Source organism: Aethalodelphis obliquidens, unplaced genomic scaffold (assembly GCF_003676395.1).
Source record: "Aethalodelphis obliquidens isolate GAN/ISIS:26980383/991018 unplaced genomic scaffold, ASM367639v1 scaffold12, whole genome shotgun sequence".
Taxonomy (NCBI): Eukaryota; Metazoa; Chordata; class Mammalia; order Artiodactyla; family Delphinidae; genus Aethalodelphis; species Aethalodelphis obliquidens.
The window spans coordinates 28157666-28175995 of NW_020837956.1; the positions used below are offsets into that span (position 1 = coordinate 28157666).

Sequence of the window (18330 nt, forward strand, 5' to 3'; positions counted from 1 at the left end):
AGTTGGAGAACAAAGCAGGAGCAGAAATTTTCTAAATGATAATTCCCAGACTTAAGGTATAAAGCATATTAAAATTGAGTTGTATGGGTAAATGTTACTACGTTTGTATAGTAACATTTAGGGAAGTATAAGGAGAAATAGATCTTTCTTTTTCAGTCAGCACATTGTCTTATGTGAGTTTATTGCTTTGGTTAATCTAAAAGTCTGCTTCTTTTCTTAGGTAACCCAGGTTTTTCTGCCTTTTATGTGCCTTTTGCAAAGGCTTTGTATTCTTCAACAAAAAGACGCTTTCCAGTTTGGGTTATCAGTCATGCTGGGCATGCCTTGGCCCCCAAAGACAAGAAGATTCTTACAACCTCAGATGGTATGTGTTTGTTAACATCTGCTTTCCTTTACAGTGAGTGGGTGTTCATATTTCTAGAAAGCCTGCTAAGGTTAAGAGTTATACCAGTGGAAACCGCCACTTGTGGCATTGGGCCCATGATGCCACATTCTGGTAATTTTAGGATTTGGGGGGGTCATTTTAATCATTCTGCAGGTAATTTTCTTTAAAAGTTTGGGCAGATCAAGCAGTTTGTCTAGGACTTGCCATCTGTATTTACCTACTAGTAACCAACTATATGTTTATCGATCATGTACTATAGTTCCAGGGTTGTATTAAGAGGAACAGTGAAGTAGTATAAGACGACGTGCTCCTTAGCCACAGTTCCTACTCTAAAGAAGCTCTCATTCTCATCTTTAGAGAGTGATTAAGTGATAAACTCTGGCCTGCTGATTATGTGGATACTTAAGGAGTAAACAAAGGAGAGAGTAAAAGAGTTTTAACAGCTGAGTAGAATTTGGAATTGAGGGGTGGAGGTGGGTGCCTTCTGTATAATAGGCAGAAGGATTAGCATAGCAGGAGGAGAGATTCAGTAGGTACTTGAGTGCTAGGCAGGGTCAGATTGGGAGGAACCCTGAAAGCTGAAGGGAGAACTAGGACATTACATGGTAAATTTCTGGAAGCCTTTAAATGGAGGAAGTAGTACCACAGAGTTGCAAATTACCTGCTTCTAATTCATGAGTATTCTAGCATGTTCACTCTTCTAAAAAAAAAGTGAGATGAGAGGAAAAAAGAAAAACATAATTTCTGTGTGGGCATTCCCTAAGGGTTCCACTTTGTTAATCTGAGGTGGGAGAGAGGTGGCTATGGCTTCATTGCCTAGTTTGCCCCTGGTTCTGGTATGCCTCTCCTATGGTATGAGCATCTTCTTGTACTTATTGAGCATCTAATGATAGGGAAAACCATGTGTGGGGAGGGAGGGAGAAAGAGGTAGGTGATATGGGAACTTTCTGGACTAATCTGTTCAAATTTTCTGCAACTCTAAAACCATTCTAAAAAATAAAATCTGTTAATAAAAAAATACTGGAGGGCTTCCCTGGTGGCGCAGTGGTTGAGAGTCCACCTGCCGATGCAGGGGACACGAGTTCGTGCCCCGGTCCGGGAAGATCCCACATGCCATGGAGCAGCTAGGCGCATGAGCCATGGCCGCTGAGCCTGCGCATCCGGAGCCTGGTGTCTGCTACGGGAGAGGCCACAACAGTGAGAGGCCCGTGTACCACACACACACAAAAAAATACTGGAGGTTTTTAATAATTTTAATATTTACATTATACTTTTTATCATTGTATTAGTTCAGACTCCCATAACAAAACCCATAAACTAGGTAACTTAAATAGCAGGAATTTATTTTCTCATAGTCTGCAGACTATAAGTCCAAGATTAGAGTTTCATCATAATTGTGTTCTGATGAGAACCCTCTCCCTGGCTTTGAGGTGGCTGCCTTCTCTTTTAGTCCTCACGTGACAGAGAGAGAGAGGGAGAGAGAGAGGGAGAGGGAGGGAGCATGATAGAGCGAGAAGGAGTGCAAGCCAGCAAACTCTCTGGTGTCTCTTCTTATAAGGGCACTAATCCCTTCGTGAGGGCCCCACCCTCATGACCTCCTCTAACCCTAATTACCTCCCAAAGTCCCCATCTCCAAATACCATCACAGTGGGGGCACGGGGGTTGTTCAACGTAAGAATTTTAGGGGACACAAATATTCAGTCCATATAATCATGAATGGGAATGTTATGTTTTAAATCTGATCACAGGTATAGGTCAGCATATACATATGACATTGTACCTGAGCAATAGTAGAACATACAAGTTATCTCTTAAAACATTTTTGCTAAATATTTGTTCAAGTTTTATTAGCTTACCTTTGGTCCATCCTCAGAAGTATTACCTTACAGTTGTTAGAAGCAGTCCCTCTGAAGCCTCGATCCTGTTGAGTAGCAAAGGAAAAGTTTCTGTTCTAAGTGGCAGCTCCTTCCACATTCATGAACATCTGCAGGCAAGCTAAATTGTAATAATTTTTTTATTTGAAGAAGTGGGTGACAATTAAGAGGTGATTCCTATTTTTATCCATGTCCTATTTTTGGCAGTTAACTGATACATATGGTCAGGACACAATGTAGTTATTACAGAATTTAAGAAATGAAATCACCCTGTCCATACAGAGTAGATAGATACTCTTTGGTTCTGTAGTTAGTATGGGATTTGGTTCTCTTTTCTTTTCCCTCCTGAAGCCATAGCTCAAGCTATTCATGTGTCATCTCACTGTGAACGTCACAACTCCCTGGCTCTTGATCTCTTAATTCTCACATATCGTGGTATATATCAGCTTCCTGAAATGTTAGTTCTGGTTCCAGAATCCTGTGTTAATTTTAGATTGACTTTAACATCAGATGCCAACTCTTGAGAATGGAATTTAAGCTTTCTTTTTTCCTAATTCCATTTACTCAATTTAATCTTTTTTGAGTACCTGCTGTGAACCTGCCTCTTTGCTAGCACTTAACGGAAAAATACCTCTGTGCTTAAAGCAAATCTGTTGCACTTACATTGTTTATTATTAGGTTATCTCACCATCCAGACTTCCTGTGTCTTTCTTTTTAAGGCATCACATGTAAGATTACCTTTGTCTTGGCTAATCTCCTCCTCTCTGTTAAAACAGTTTCCACTCTCAGTGATCAGGCCCTTGATAAGCAGGATCATCCAGACTTTGTTTCAGCTCTTTAGTTGCTCAGATTTCTTCTACTACCACTTTCACCTACTTTATCTTTTTTATTTCCCTAATTATCTTCTATTTAGAATTATAAATTTACAGATTAAGTGCAATCCCTATATAAATTCCTACAAAAATTACAGCTGCAATTTTTCACAGAAATAGAAAAAAAGTCCTAAAATTTGTATGGAGCCACAAAAGATATCAAATAGCCAAAATAATCTTGGGGAAGAAGATTGAAGTTAAGGTTCAAAGGTGAAGTTATCACACTTTCTGATTTCAAACTATATTACAAAGCTAGTAATCAAAACTGTATGGTAGTGGCATAAAAACAGACCAGTGGATCAGAATAGAGAGCCCAGAAATAAACCCACAAATATAGGGTCAGCTAATCTTTGACAAGGGCACCAAGAATACACAATGCGGAAAGGATAGTATCTTCAATAAATGGTATTGGGAAAACTGGATATCCACACGCAAAAGAATGAAATTGAACCCTTATCTTACACCATACACAAAAATTAACTCAAAATGGATTAAATACTTAAATTTAAGACCTGAAACCATTAAACTCCTAGAAGAAAACATAGGAGAAAAACTCCTTGACATTGGTCTTGGCAATGAGTTTTTTGGATATGACACCAAAAGCACAAGTAACAAAGGCAAAAATAAACAGTTGGGACTGTATCAAACTAAAAAGCGTCTGTACAGCAAAGGAAACAGGCAACCAAATGAAAAGGCAGCCTATAAAATGGGAGAAAATATTTGCAAACCATATATCTGATAAGGAGAATTTCCAAAATATATAAGGAACTAATACAACTCAATAGCAAAAACACTTAATAGCCTGATTTTTAAAATGGGCAGATTTTTCCAGAGAAGACATACAGATAGCCAACTGGTATATGGAAAATGCTCAACGTCATCAGTTATCAAGGAAATGCAAATCAAGACCACGATGATATTATCACCTCACACCTGTTAGGATGGCTATTCTCAAAAAAGACAGAAGTTAACAAGTCTTGGAGAAAAGGTCACTTGAGCAGTTATTTAGGTTACCCAAAGCTTTCTGAAAGGGAAAGCCTTCATGGGTGGGGGTGGCCTAGTTCCTTATCTGGTTGTTTTGCTAGTAGCTGGGTCATTACAGCTGGCAATATGTTTATTCAAAGTGGATGTCTCATCAATCAAAAGCTTAATGTCAGGCACTTAACACTCAGTATGTGAGGTGATGAATGTGTTACTCAGCCTGACTGTGGTAGTCATTTCACAGTGTATATGTATATTAAGTCATCACCTTGTACACCTTTAAAAACAATCGTGTTGTACAACCTAAATATATACAGATTTTCTTTGGAGTCATACTTCAGTAAAGCTGGAAAGAAAAGGGAAAATAATTTTTGAAGCTGGACCATGGGTACATGGGGGTCTATTATACTATTCTCTGGACTTTTGTGTATGTTTCAAAATTTCCACTATTAAAAAAAGGTTTTAAAGAAAGAAAAAGAATTATAGGATCTTAGAGCTAAAAGTATCTACCATATGATCCAGCAATTACACGCCTGGGTATATAACCAAAGAAAGTGAAAACACTAATTAGAAAAGAGATATGCATCCCAGTGTTCATAGCAGCACTGTTTACAATAGCCAAGGTAATGGAAGCAACCTAAGTGTCCTTCAGCAGATGAATGGATAAAGAAGATGTGATGTGTGTGTGTATACACACACACACAGTGTTTTACTCGTCCATAAAAAGAATGAAATGTTGCCATTTGCAGCAACATGAGTGGACCTGGAGTGTATTATGCTTAGTGAAATAAGTCAGACAGAGAAAGACAAGTACTGTATGTTATCACTTATATGTGGAATCCAGAAAATAAAATGAAGGAATATAACAAAACAGAGAAAGACAAGTACTGTATGTTATCACTTATATGTGGAATCCAGAAAATAAAATGAAGGAATATAACAAAACAGAGAAAGACAAGTACTGTATGTTATCACTTATATGTGGAATCCAGAAAGTAAAATGAATGAATATAACAAAACAGAAACAGACTCATAGATATAGAAAACAAACTAGTGCTTACCAGTGGGAAGTGGAATGGGGGAGGGGCAACACAGAGGCAGAGGATTAAGAGGTACAAACCACTGTATATAAAATAAATAAGATACAGGAATATACTGTACAGCATGAGGAATGTAGCCAATATTTTATAATACTTTTTAATGGAGTATAATCTATTATATAAATGTTGAATCACTATGTTGTGCACCTGAAACTAATATAATTTTGTAAATCAACTATATTTTAATTTAAAAAATCAACCTAAAAAACAAAAGTATTTACATTAAATTCCATCTTGAACCCTTATTTTTCAAGGAAGGAAAGTAAGGCCCAAAAGGGCTAAATGACCTTGTGCTGGTGAGTGGTAGGACGTGGTCAGGAAGCCAGCACTTGTGATCCTGAGGTCAGTGCTCTAGTCCTGTGGTAGGTCATCTCAGGTGGCTGGTGCAAAGTGCTAGTGATTAGCCCTTCCACGGTCACAGATTGTACCTGGTCTGTCACCCTTTTCCTGCTATGACTTGTAAAGGGGACAGGATAAATGGAGTGTAGATGAAACTATGCAACTCATGGCAAAATCTTGCCTAAATACCTCAAAGTGCCTCTTTTTATAGTGTCTTTTTCTATATGTTTACGTGTATGTGTGTGTGTGTTCCTCTGTGAATGCAATTTACTTTCGAGCCTTTTACACTTCTCTTAAAGACTAGGGTATGCTTTGAAAGGCAAGCAACTATTGATTACCTAGCAGTGAGAGATTTTGTGAAGTGAAACCGAATATACAGATTTTATTGCCTTGATTAAAAACATCTATTTCAACAGCTGTCACAGAAATGTGGCTGAATGTGAATCAAATGTATAGTATATACTTGCTTTACCTTGAAATAGTTTAAAAGATACATATTTATTGAGTTATTTCTTCATATATACCCAAAGAAATTTGGGGGTTTTAATACCACAGTTTTTCCTCTGTCAGGAAATTTGTACGTCTGCTTAGAATGTGCTTTGGCTATCTTATGTGGTATTGGAAAACAGAGGTGTTAAAAGAATTCTTAGAAAACAGGCTTGTTTAACTTGCTAAATCTCGAAAAGCTACCAGTTTTGCTGGCCTGTTATCTTAACTCTGGCAAGAGAAGAGATAACCAAGGACAGGAGAAGCTAGGAAGTAGTGGAAATACCTCATAGTACTCATGAAGGATAATACCTCTCCTTTCATGGTGTTCAAACTTAGTGATGATTAGCTAAAATGTCTTATTCCTATATTCTTACCTCAGTGAGAAAGGTCATCATAATAGAAGCTATATATTGAATTACCTAATGAAAGCAACATCCAACTCAGTTATCACAGTAAGCCCTTAAGTCGTACTTGAAGACAAAACAAACGTTGAGCAGAACATGAGTAGCAACTTTGAAAGTTGAAAATAGACTCAAAGAGTAACCCTACATCAGGGGTTCTCAAACTTTGGCCGGCATCAGAATCACCTGGAGGATTTATTGAAACACAAATTACTGGATGCTACCTCCTGAGTTGTTGATTCACTACAAGTGGGGTAGGACCTGAGAATTTGCATTTCTAACAAGTTCTTAAGTAATACTGATGCTGCTGGTCCTGGTACCACATTTTCAGAAGCCCTGCCATAGATCTTCGCCAGTAAACACTGGTGGGGAAAACCAGCAGAAAGTATCTATTGTGTCTGAATTTCTGAGAAATGTATTTAATTCTTGTTTTAAATTGACATATTATTTATAACTTTATTTTGAGTATGTTTATTGCTTAGGCTGCTTGTGTGCTGTTGAGTTAATGACTTAGTAATTAGAGCCTGGGTCCTTTGCTGCTAATGAGAACAGTGCCATCTAGAGGCATTAGCCCAAAGGGCCACCACAGGGCCATAGGAAGCTGTGGTTTCTAGAGGGGGGTGAAAGGGCAACTCATCCATCATCAAGGATTTATCGACAACCTACTAGATTATTATGTGTGGTGCTACAGAGGTATACAAAGAAATGAAAATGCTGCCTTTTAGTGACTTTGCATCTGTGTTGTGAGTAGCCCAAAAGTTCTGTAAAGGGCACATGGGGCTCTGAGCTTCACTAGTCCCCCCGATTGAACCAGAACAGTTCTGCCTTCATCTGTTTTACAAATTGAAGGTTATGTTTATAAATGCATGCTACAGTAGACTGAAATGGATAGGCAGGACAGATATATTATTCATCATCCAAGATTATTGTTCTAAAGTACAGGTTTTCTGACATGCAAAATATGGTGTGAAAAATACGTAATCATTGAGAGAAAAGACATAAGCTATAACCACACATCAAATGTTGAAAGTACGTTTTGCTTCATATTAGCACATGTTAAAATCATGAACAGTTGGAAATAATATTCTAGTTGCACCACATTATCACAATCATAAATTGGGTATAATTGGGAGAACAGATGTTCACCAGTGTCAGAAGGAGGTGACTCAGGAAAAAAAAAGTGTGAAAAGAAAATTTGAGGAATTAGAAGTATAAACTCTTTCTGGCTTTGATTTACTATGGAGTCAGCTTACTTGATGGCAGATTCATTATCAACTATTTTGTCATTTGTTCCAAACGTGTAACAGAAAAGCTAGAAATCATAGTGGTTTAGTTTCAACTGGTAAAACATTACCTAAAAAAGTTACGTAGTCTTTCAGCTAATGATGAATTTGCGTCATGTTTATCCCAAGAATCATTAAACCACTCCCACTCTAGTACCCAAAACTGAAAGAAAGAGAAAAAACAGTAGGGCTTTCTCTTTCCAGGACTCTGGCAGAAGAACATGGAGGCTACAGGGAACGACAAGATTCTCCTGAGGCAGGGACAGTTAGTCAAGTCTCAGGGCTCTCAGTCACTAGAAATAAACAAGTAAGTCTCTCAGTAGGTGGGAAGAAGCAGAAAACCAAAGGGTAGAGCAAGAAGAAGAGTTAAGAATCGAGCAAACTGTTAGATTCTCAGGGAAGACAGAAATAAGAAGCAGACCAGAGGAGGGAGAAAAGCATTGTAGCTGATGTCCTATAACACAGACCGGATCGTTGTCCCTCCCTTTGAGATCCTTGGGCATCTTCTCACTGCTCACACAGTGGAGTCCAGATCCCTTAGTGATGTTCAGGGTCCTACTTGATCTAGTCTCAACCTTCCTTTCTAACCTTATTTGTTCCATCTCTCTTATAACCACAAACAGGCACAGTACTCATCGCAGTGTCCAAAATTACACCTCACACTTTTATGCCTTTATGTTCTAGTATCATGAATTTAGAGTAAATTTAATTTCTCTTTTTTAGTTATGTATATGTAATGCTAAACAATACATGATATTGTTTTGTGTGTTTTTCAAAGCTTGACCTAAAGAGTAAACTGTATATTCATCTTGCTCAAAGCATTCTTTAAAATATGAAGTGCTATTTTTAGCCTTTTAATCTCCACTTGTAAGTTGTTTAATTAAAGTTATTATTAAGGTATAGCTTTGGAGTAATGATGGGAGCAGGATGGAAGACTTCACTAGTTGAGAAAATTCTGGTGTAAGATTTAGAGAGTTTCTGTGTGCAGACTCAGTCCTAGCAGGAGGCTCATGTAGCACTAATCTTTGGTCTTGTTAGCTCTGTGGTCGTTGGTGACTTGTAAATATTGTTTGTGTGACAATATATAGTAAAACTTATGCATTTATATTCAGTGTGTATCTAGATAAACATATATGTGGATGTGTTGTTAAATTTAGACCATTGTGATAGTATTCAAATGTGTAGTTAAGATTACACAGTTATAGTAATGTGCATGTAGTAAATAGTATTTTCCAGGTATCTCTCTTGGTTTATTTGGAGAAAGGCATAGTACTTTTTATGAATTCAAAGGGGCATTACCTTTCTATTTTGACCCAATAAAACCCTCTTATTTTCTCAAGGAGATGCTTGAGCTATACTTACTTCAGTGTTTTATAATAATGTTTTTATCTACTTCTGTTTCCTCTTATTAGACTGTGAGCTCCTTGAAGACAAGGGAGTATATTGTATTTATATCTGAGTTTTCAATATTATCATGGGCCAATTAGTCACTGTTTTCTGTCAGAGTGGTCAATTTACTTCATGAGAAATGGAAGAAAATAATAGTTATCAGATTTACCTGTCTCCTGAAGCTATAAGGGATGCATGATATTTTGATCCAGAATTGACAGAATTTTAATAACTGGATCAATCAGTTTGAACAACTAGATGAAAAGTAAATGCGAAGTACTGATATTACTTAATTCCCCAAAGAACTACTTAGGAACAGATTATACATACCTTTTGAAATAAACTCCAGAATCAGTAAATGATCTATGAAGTGAATTCCATTGAGATGGGTCTAAGAAACAGGCTCGGGTTCTAAAAGGCAATTGTCAGTACTATATTCAGGACCATATATTGGTAAAGAATTGGTGAATTGGATTGCCATCTATCAATTCAGGCAGTTTTCAGTTTAGAAACAGTTTACTTTCCAAATATACTTAGTTGATCGTAACTTGGAGTACATTTTCCCTATAAAAAGAACGGTATAAATCATTTCCATATTATCACTCTGATTTTGATACAATTGAATGTGAATTTTTTACAATATTTTTATGGAGAGTAAATAAATGATTCCTAGAATTTTTTTCAGAGTATATTAAAATCATAATAGGAGAGAAAGTATAGAGTATACAGTCCAGTATATAGATATTCTTTTAGCTTTTAGTTTTTGCTAGTAAAATAATATCCAGAGTGCACATTGAAATTTTCTATCATAGATTATTTATTTATAGAAAGTACTTTCCCCATTAATCTCATTACTTCAGAAAACACTAAGAAGTGTGTTTATCTTGGAAATCTACTGAGCAATTCCCAGAGGTAAAGCCAGACTTACTTCTGAAATATTCACTTCGATAATGATTTGAATTATAATGGTCATTAAAGTTCATCTGAAATATGTTTTAGGGCCTTATTTCTAGAATCAATGAAGTTTCTAAATGTTTATTGTATTTAGCTCATTTTCTTTCTCTTTGCTCTAACCATATAAATGTGTATTTGAGGGAGGCCTTAAATGACAGGAATTGAAATGATAGCAGTCATAAGTTTCATTTCTCAAATAGTTTATGCCAGACACTTCCTATGTGCTTTAAAGTGTTACGCAAGCAACATTCCTCGGAGGCTAGAATTACTATCTCTGTTTTATATGTGAGGAGACTGAAGCCAGAGGTTAAAGTATTTGCACGGAGTCACATAGTAAGGTGCTTAGCTGGGAGTTAGAACCAGGTTTATCTTGTCTCCAACGCCCTTGATCTTTGTACTACACCATACTGTCCCAATGAAAGGAAGACTTCAACATTTTCAAAAGCTGTATATTTTGAAAAATAAAGAACTTGGGTTGCAAATATTATAGGTATTTGGGGTATCAGAACAATACGATCACTCCTGGGTAGAGTGATCAGACAAGATATATGACAGTAGTGGAATATGAACAACTCAAACTTAAATAGAATATTAAATAAATAAAAGCTTGGATTTGGAGCCATCGGAGGCCCTACGAACATCAAATTTCCAGATTCTGTCTCTTCCCAATTCTGTTTTATGGGGAACTTCCTTATGAAATAGAGAATGAATTCTAGGCTGACCTGGGAAGAAGGGTTAAAGCAGAACATGTCTCACCTGGGAAATCTCTTGTTTCAGTAGTACCAGTGAAATGGGGAACTAAGCCTCATTAATTCAATAAAAAGCACTTCAATAACTGTATGCCAGGCATTGGAGAAAGAGATAGGCAAGACAGGAAGTACAGAAGTAAATTAGGAGTAGTGTGGTGAGATAAATATGGGATGTGGTGGAAACTGAAAGGAAGGCCACTTTACTCCTCATCTACTGAATCATAAAAAGGCTTCTCAGAGGAGGTAACACTTGTTGAGAGTTTGAAGGATAAAGAGGAGTTAGCCAGATTAACAAGGGGGAGCTGAGCACTGAAGGAAGAAAAACCAGCATGTACAGATAAAACTGAAGAGCAGTTCTTCCTAATGAGTTTTGGGTACCTTTGTTATAGTTTGCGTCAGTACCTTGAAGGCAATTGACTACCTTGTGATATCTTGAAATATTACACCCTGTCATTGGGGTTATATATATGTTCATAGGGAAAGCCTATTGAAGTTTTCTCTGCTCATAGAATATTGGAGCTGGCAGCATCCTCAGATTGTCTAGTCATTTCATATTTTCATTCAACAATAATATTTACTGGGTGCTAGTCACAGAGGACACAGAAATGAAAGATGGACCTTGCCTTCAAGGAGCTCGCAGTCTCAGGGAGGAAACAGACAGTTATACAAATATGATAAAGTGCTATAATAAGAAGTGAATACTAGTTAAACACAAAGGAAGGCTCATTCATTTTTCTTGAAGATTAGCTAGATAAAGTTTTGAGTAGGTCTTGAAGAATCTTAAAGACGTTCATTTGTGAAAGGAAGAAAGGATATTTCAGGTCAGGACTGTGCTGGTTAAAAGGAACAGTTTAAAACATTTCTACTTATGCCTTTCAGTCTTGACTTTTTTAAACAAAGATTATCTAAAATAATGAAGCAGTGTCATGGATTTTCTTGGTTATATATTAATCATGTAACCTAGCCTAACCAGTGGTTCTCAATGTGTGGTCCTGGGACCAGCAATATCAGCATCTTCTGGAGGCTTAGAAGTGTAAATTTTCGGGCTCCAGCCCAGACCCACTGGATCAGAGACTCTGATGGTGAGGCCTAGCAATGAGTGTTTCACCAAGCCTTACAGAGAATTCTGATGCATACTCAAGTTTGAGAACCAGTGGCCTAAACTGTAGTAGTTGATGGAATAGTTGAGAGTTCATGGGCTTTGAGGACAGACACCTGGGTTTGAATCTCACCTGTCACACTTAACAGGTATGTAACTGCCAATCTATCACCTAACGTCCGTGAGCTTTGGGATTTTCATCTATAAAATGAAGATAGGAATACTTCCTTTCCAGGGTTGTTGTGAAGATATAATTTAAATAAAGTGCCAACACTGTGGCTTGCACATGGTAGGCTTTCAATAAATGATAGCAACTGCTATTATTATTGGTTTGTTTTTTTTTAGATATTTTCCCCAGTGAAGTGATTGCTTTCACTTATTGAATGAAAACATAACTTATATTTTTTATTTTAGATCCAAATGCTCAAGAAATTAAGGACATCTATGGACTCCGTGGTCAAGTAGAACACAAGCTAGCTTTCCTGAGAACTCATGTGCCAAAGGAAATGAAACTTGTGGTCATTGGCCATTCCATAGGCTGCTATTTCTCCCTTCAGGTTCTGAAGCATGCCCCTGAGCTCCCAGTAAGTACGCCTCAGGAGGGGACTGTCGGTGCTCGATTGTGCACTCGCACAAATCCTCTCAGATTTCCTTTGCTTTTTTGTCTCGTATTGAATTGATAAATAAAACACAGAGAGGGATACTTGTTAGCTGCCTTTATCCTTATCTCTATATTACTGTGGGCCTGTGTGAGTGTATGTTCATACATTTCCCATAATGTTTCAAAAAAAGAACGCTGAAGGAGGTGGGAATTTTCTGAATAAATGCCTCTTCTTTTTAAATTGAAGTATAGTTAATTTACAGTATTTTATTTGAACAAATGCTTTTTAATCTAGGGTTATCTGGAGTTCTTAAATTACATACAACTTGCTGTCTTTGGTAAAGGAATATTTCTTTTTTTATATTTATTTATTTATTTTTTGGCTGTATTGGGTCTTAGTTGCAGCACGCAGGCTCTTTGTTGTGGTGTGCAGGCTTCTCTCTAGTTGTGGCACGTGGGCTTATTTGCTCCGCAGCATGTGGGCTCTTAGCTCCCTGATTAGGGATCAAACCAGCGTCCCCTGCATTGCAAGATAGATTCTCAACCACTGGGCCAGCAGAGAAGTCCCTGTAAAGGAATATTTAAAAGCAGTCACCAACTAGGGCTGAGGCAATAATCTTGTCTAGGGAGAGTATTATGCAAATATTCATGCCTCCTCTCAAAAGGAAGAAAAATTATTATTATCACCATTGTTGATAGGCAAACAGTTATTCTTAAGGAACATTAAATCTTTATTTAGTCATAAGTCTGAATCCTTATCTGTTCTATAGCTTGGCAGCCTTTTTGAGACACTCATTTATTCATTCATTCATTCATTCATTCACAAATACTTACTGGGTGCCACTATGTGCCAGATATTAAGTGAGACACTGGAGATATAAAGACCTATTTAAGGGGCTTCCCTGGTGGTGCAGTGGTTGAGTCCGCCTGCCGATGCAGGAGACACGGGTTCGTGCTCCGGTCCGGGAAGATCCCACATACCATGGAGCGGCTGGGCCCGTGAGCCATGGCCGCTGAGCCTGCGCTTCTGGAGCCTGTGCTCTGCAATGGGAGAGGCCACAGCAGTGAGAGGCCCGCGTACCGCAAAAAAAAAAAGACCTATTTAAAGTGCCAGGAAAGCTAGTGAACTATACAACACTTCAAAACAAAACAAAACCTCATACTTTCACTGACATATACCATTGAAATGACCCATTAAATGAATGTGATTCACAGCATAAATTATTTCTTCATTCAACAAACTTATATTAAGCACTTGCCATGTATCAGGCCTTGTGCTGTGTTTTGAAGATATCCCAGTGAATAAAATAGTCTTTGAGGTAAGAGAGCCTGAAGTCTAAGGGAGGACACAGACTAACCCATAGGTGTGATACCTACTTCTTATGTAAATAGAGGGTGTGTGAGATCATGAAGGAGTGCTGTTTAACCTGGTAATCTGAATACAAGATAGGAAGTGATTCCTTCCTGGAATCTCCCTATCCTGGGATATTGACTTTTCTCACTCCATGTGGTAAAATATCTTCAGTGGAGTCTTGGAGCTCACAAGGAATTTGCTTCTTTCCCCTCCAGCTTGACACACTTACTTCTTACTTATAATTAATTGCCTTTGGGAAAAGTACAACTATAACGTCCTTGGGTGTGCTTTTTAATACCAAATGGAGGCTGTTAATTTCTTACATTGGGTATCAGAAAGTATATTTTTCATTTCTAAGTGTGAATTCAATAAATTCTAGATTGCATTCCATTCACTATATTATTGCTTCTTCTCTGGTTTTTTCCCCCTAGATAAGGCATCTTAATAAGAAAACGGGCTTTCCTTTTAGCATTTTTTTTTGTTTTTAGCATTTTGCATGGCTTCTAATCTCTGTTGTGCCTCTAAAGCTCCTCTGGTACCACGTTATGAGGTTACTGTTTTCATAGTGTCCAGTCTTAGCCCTTAGCGGTTCTCTTTGCACAGTTGCCACAAGTCCTCACTCTAGAAACAAGACACCTACGTTCAGATACTTGCTGTCATACTTTGTCTTGGTGACCTTGGGCAAGTTATTGAGTCTCTGTACCTTTGTTTCCTCATCTGTAAAAGGGGGATAGTAATATGTTCTTCAGAGGATTTTTGTGAGGAATTATATAAAGAATTAAGAATGGTGCCTAGAACTTAAAAGTTCCATATAAGTATTAGCTATTATTATTATAATGGAAATGACTCAGTAATTAGGTTAACTACTGTGTTAGTAATCTACAGCTGTGTAACAAGTTACCTCAAAACTTAACAGCAGACGCAAGAGGGAAGACATATGGGAACATATGTTTATGTATGACTGATTCACTTTGTTATAAAGCAGAAACTAACACACCATTGTAAAGCAATTATACCCCAATAAAGATGTTAAAAAAATAAAAAAAAAAAAGAAAGGAAAAAACTTAACAGCATAAAACAATACACATTTATTCTCTCACAGTTTCTGTGGACCTGGGACTGGTCACAACTTAGCTAGGTTCTGTGGTTCAGGGTATCTCACAAGACCGTAATCAAAGTGTCTTTCAGGGCTGTGGTCTCATGTGAAGATCTGAATTGAGGAGGATCTGCCTCAATTCACTCCCTCAAGGGTTGTTGGACGGAGGAGGGCCTTGGTTCATCACTGGCAGTTGGGTGGAGGCCACCCTCAGTTCCTTAGAATGTGGGCCTTTCTAACTCACCCCATGAGAGCAAGTCTGGGAGGAGAGCCAGGGAAAGAGTCTGCTGGCAAGATGGAAGTCACAGACTGTAACCCAATTACAGAAATGATATCTCATTACTTTTACAGTATTCTCTTTGTTAGAAACAAATCACTGGCTCCAGCCCAAACTAAAGGGGAGGGGATTAGACTAGAGCATGAATATTAGAAGGTGAGGATCACTGAGGGCCATGTCAGAGGCTGCCTACCCCACCACTACTACAGTTAGGACTTCACTTGTGTGATGTACCATCAAGCATGTAGATATATAGGTATATATCAATATATAAGTTAAAATACTGAATTTATTTCCTGGTGTAGGAAGTAACTTGGTCCTGTCAAATAAAATGTTGCAAACTGATATGACATATAATTTTTGTCTATTAGTTGTTCCAGGTGTTTTAAAAAGAGTACTTGCACGTTTGAAATAATAATAACATTATTATTTGTGATGGTTAATTTTACATGTCAAGTTGATTGGGCTAAGGGATACTCAGATAGCTGGTAAAACATTTCTAAGTGTGTCTGTGAGTACTTTTCTGGAGGAAATTAGCGTTTGAATTGGACTGAGTAAAAAAGATCTGCCCTCACCATTGTGGGCGGGCATCATCCAATCTGTTGACGGTCCAAATAGAACAAAAAGTCCCAGGAAGGGCAAATTCTTTCTCTCTTCTTGAGCTGAGTCAGCCATCTTTTCATGCCCTCTGACAGTGGAGTTCCAGGTTCTCAAGCCTTCGGCATCATCTGTTCCCCTGGTTCTCAGGCCTTCGAACTCGGACTGAATTATACAACTGGCTTTCCTGGTTCCCATCTTGCAGATGGCATGTTGTGTGGGACTTCTTGGCCTCTATAATTTTGTGAGCCAATTACTATAGTAAGTGTCCTTTTATCTATATCCGTATATATAGTCTGTTTCTCTTGAGAACCCTGACAAATACACTACTCTAAACATAGGGAAGAAAGTAACCATTTGAGTCTTTCAGTTTGTTAACTTAATCAGAGATCTTTCCTTTTGGTTTTTGTTTGTTTGCTCCACATCCATTCTGCATGTAATGTGTAATTTCTCTTATGCATACTTGAAAACAGTTGTTCAACACATTTGTTTTGAACCCATCTCTCTTTTTTGGCTCGCGTTCACAGCGTCTGTTGGGAAAGAATGCATCTTAAGGTTAATGTAGCTTCTTATAGCTTCCTCAGCTCTATAACTTTCTAATTAAGGCAGGAATAGTGGTGAAAAGGAAAAAGGCAGATGAAACATGAGCTTAACCTAGTCTAATTGTGAAGACATAAGTCATACTGTGATTATAGAGTTTTCAGAGAGACATGAGAAAGTGTGTTTTCTTAAAAAGGGTGTACTCTAGAAAATAACGCATATAATAAATTGTCCACAAAGGTTACCCGGGGAGGAGGGTGAACATCTGTATGATTTTTTTATTATTCAAAAGCTTTATCTGGTTTCAGTTAACTACATTATTGAAGTCCACGCCGCCCGCCCCCCCGCCGCCCGGCTTAAACACCTGGCCCAGTTAATATTGGTGGTGTGACCCCTGCTGAAGTGTTGAAATTTCAGTGTCTCTGGGCTACTCTAAGATGGCACAGTGCCTGCATGCCTGAAGTTAGCATGACATACTCCATTTAAGATGCATTTGACAATCAAATAAGTTTGTATTAGCCAGAGTGTTGCAATCCCTAATCATTTTGCCAAAAATAAGTTAGCTGTTATGTTTTACAACATATGAAGTGTGATAATAAGAAACTTGTGTTTCCATCTCTCTGTTATTTTTACTGGAATATTTGACTCCTATAAGATTTTAAGGACATATGTGTAGTTTAGTAGCTGGTTTATTTGGTTTTATTTTGGTTTAATTCTTTATAATATTTTTGTAACTAATTATAGGAAACTTTGGTCTTAAAATTATTTTAAGAGACTTACTGCGTATTTTAGACATAATGTCTGACCTATTTTTTCATATTCTGAAGAAAATAATTGACTCTTAAAAATCTGGTATTAAAAATTTTGTTTGTTTCTTTAAGCAAATTTGGTACATAGAATTATAGAAAGTCTTCATATATTTTGACAGTAGTGTCCAGAATAAAGAACTTAAAAAAGAAACTTAAGAAAATAGATAATCGGAAGATTGTTAAATAGTACTGTCATGACTTAAAATAATACACACAATTTCAGATTCATAGGATTTTTAGAGACAGTCTAGTCCCATCTTTAATTTTATAGGTAGAAACTGAGAGAAAAGTGCCTTGCCAGGATCCAGCCAAGGCTCTGTCTTAATCTAGGGGTGGGGTATGGTTATGTTAGCTGTGGATATAAGGACAGTCTACAAAGATATCTGATGGTCTTGTCAACCTTTGGATGATGGCAGAGACTCTAGATAGTATGGCGTGTTCCTGGAGTGTTCACAGCTAGCTCCACATGACTCATTACATTGCAGCTCAGGGAGTAGGAGACTCCATGAATACTGTTCTAGTAGTTGGGGGCAGATGGGGTGACATGGGAATAAAAAAGTAATCATCTTACCCCCACTATCTAGAATCTTCTTTCCTTCAACATCAATCCTCTATATGTTTAAAATGTGCCATCTGATTTTGCCAATAAATTGCATAAAGTTCAAGGTTGGGCGTTGAAACCCTCAATTCTTTTTTTTTTTTAAATAAATTTATTTACTTTAGGCTGCATTGGGTCTTCGTTGCTGCGTGCGGACCGTCTCTAGTTGTAGCGAGTGGGGGCCACTCTTCATTGTGGTGCACGGGCTTCTCACCACGGTGGCTTCTTCCATTGCGGAGCACGGGCTTCAGTAGTTGTGAAAGCCCTCAGTTCCTAACTGAGCACTGCACTAAGTCATGAAGTGAAATTCAAGTAACTTAACTATTATTTTCCTCTAAGAATTTATATGGCATTTAATGATAATACTTCCTCCCCTTCCAGGGGTATCAGATCCTTCAAAACTTAATTTTTTATATTATTTGGACTTCCTTCGGGAAGATGCACAATAACATAGACCTTCCTTTGTCTGTCTGGTTGGCAAAAATATCTTCTCCCTAAATGAAATTTCCAGATTACTTAAACTGACTCCTTTAAGCCCCAGAC

At 37.7% G+C, this 18330-nt stretch overlaps 1 protein-coding gene across 3 annotated transcripts in view; it reads left to right on the top strand.

Annotated features, from left to right (window-relative positions):
- LDAH (lipid droplet associated hydrolase) overlaps positions 1-18330 on the top strand; it is a 94545-nt gene that overhangs the window by 21782 nt on the left and 54433 nt on the right. For 2 of the 3 annotated variants that reach the window (XM_027113740.1, XM_027113742.1), the window contains exons 3-4: positions 221-364; positions 12330-12499. In XM_027113740.1, coding sequence (XP_026969541.1) covers positions 221-364; positions 12330-12499 — 314 coding nt within the window. The remainder of the gene's footprint in view (positions 1-220; positions 365-12329; positions 12500-18330) is intronic. The other variant, XM_027113741.1, reaches the window with a different exon arrangement.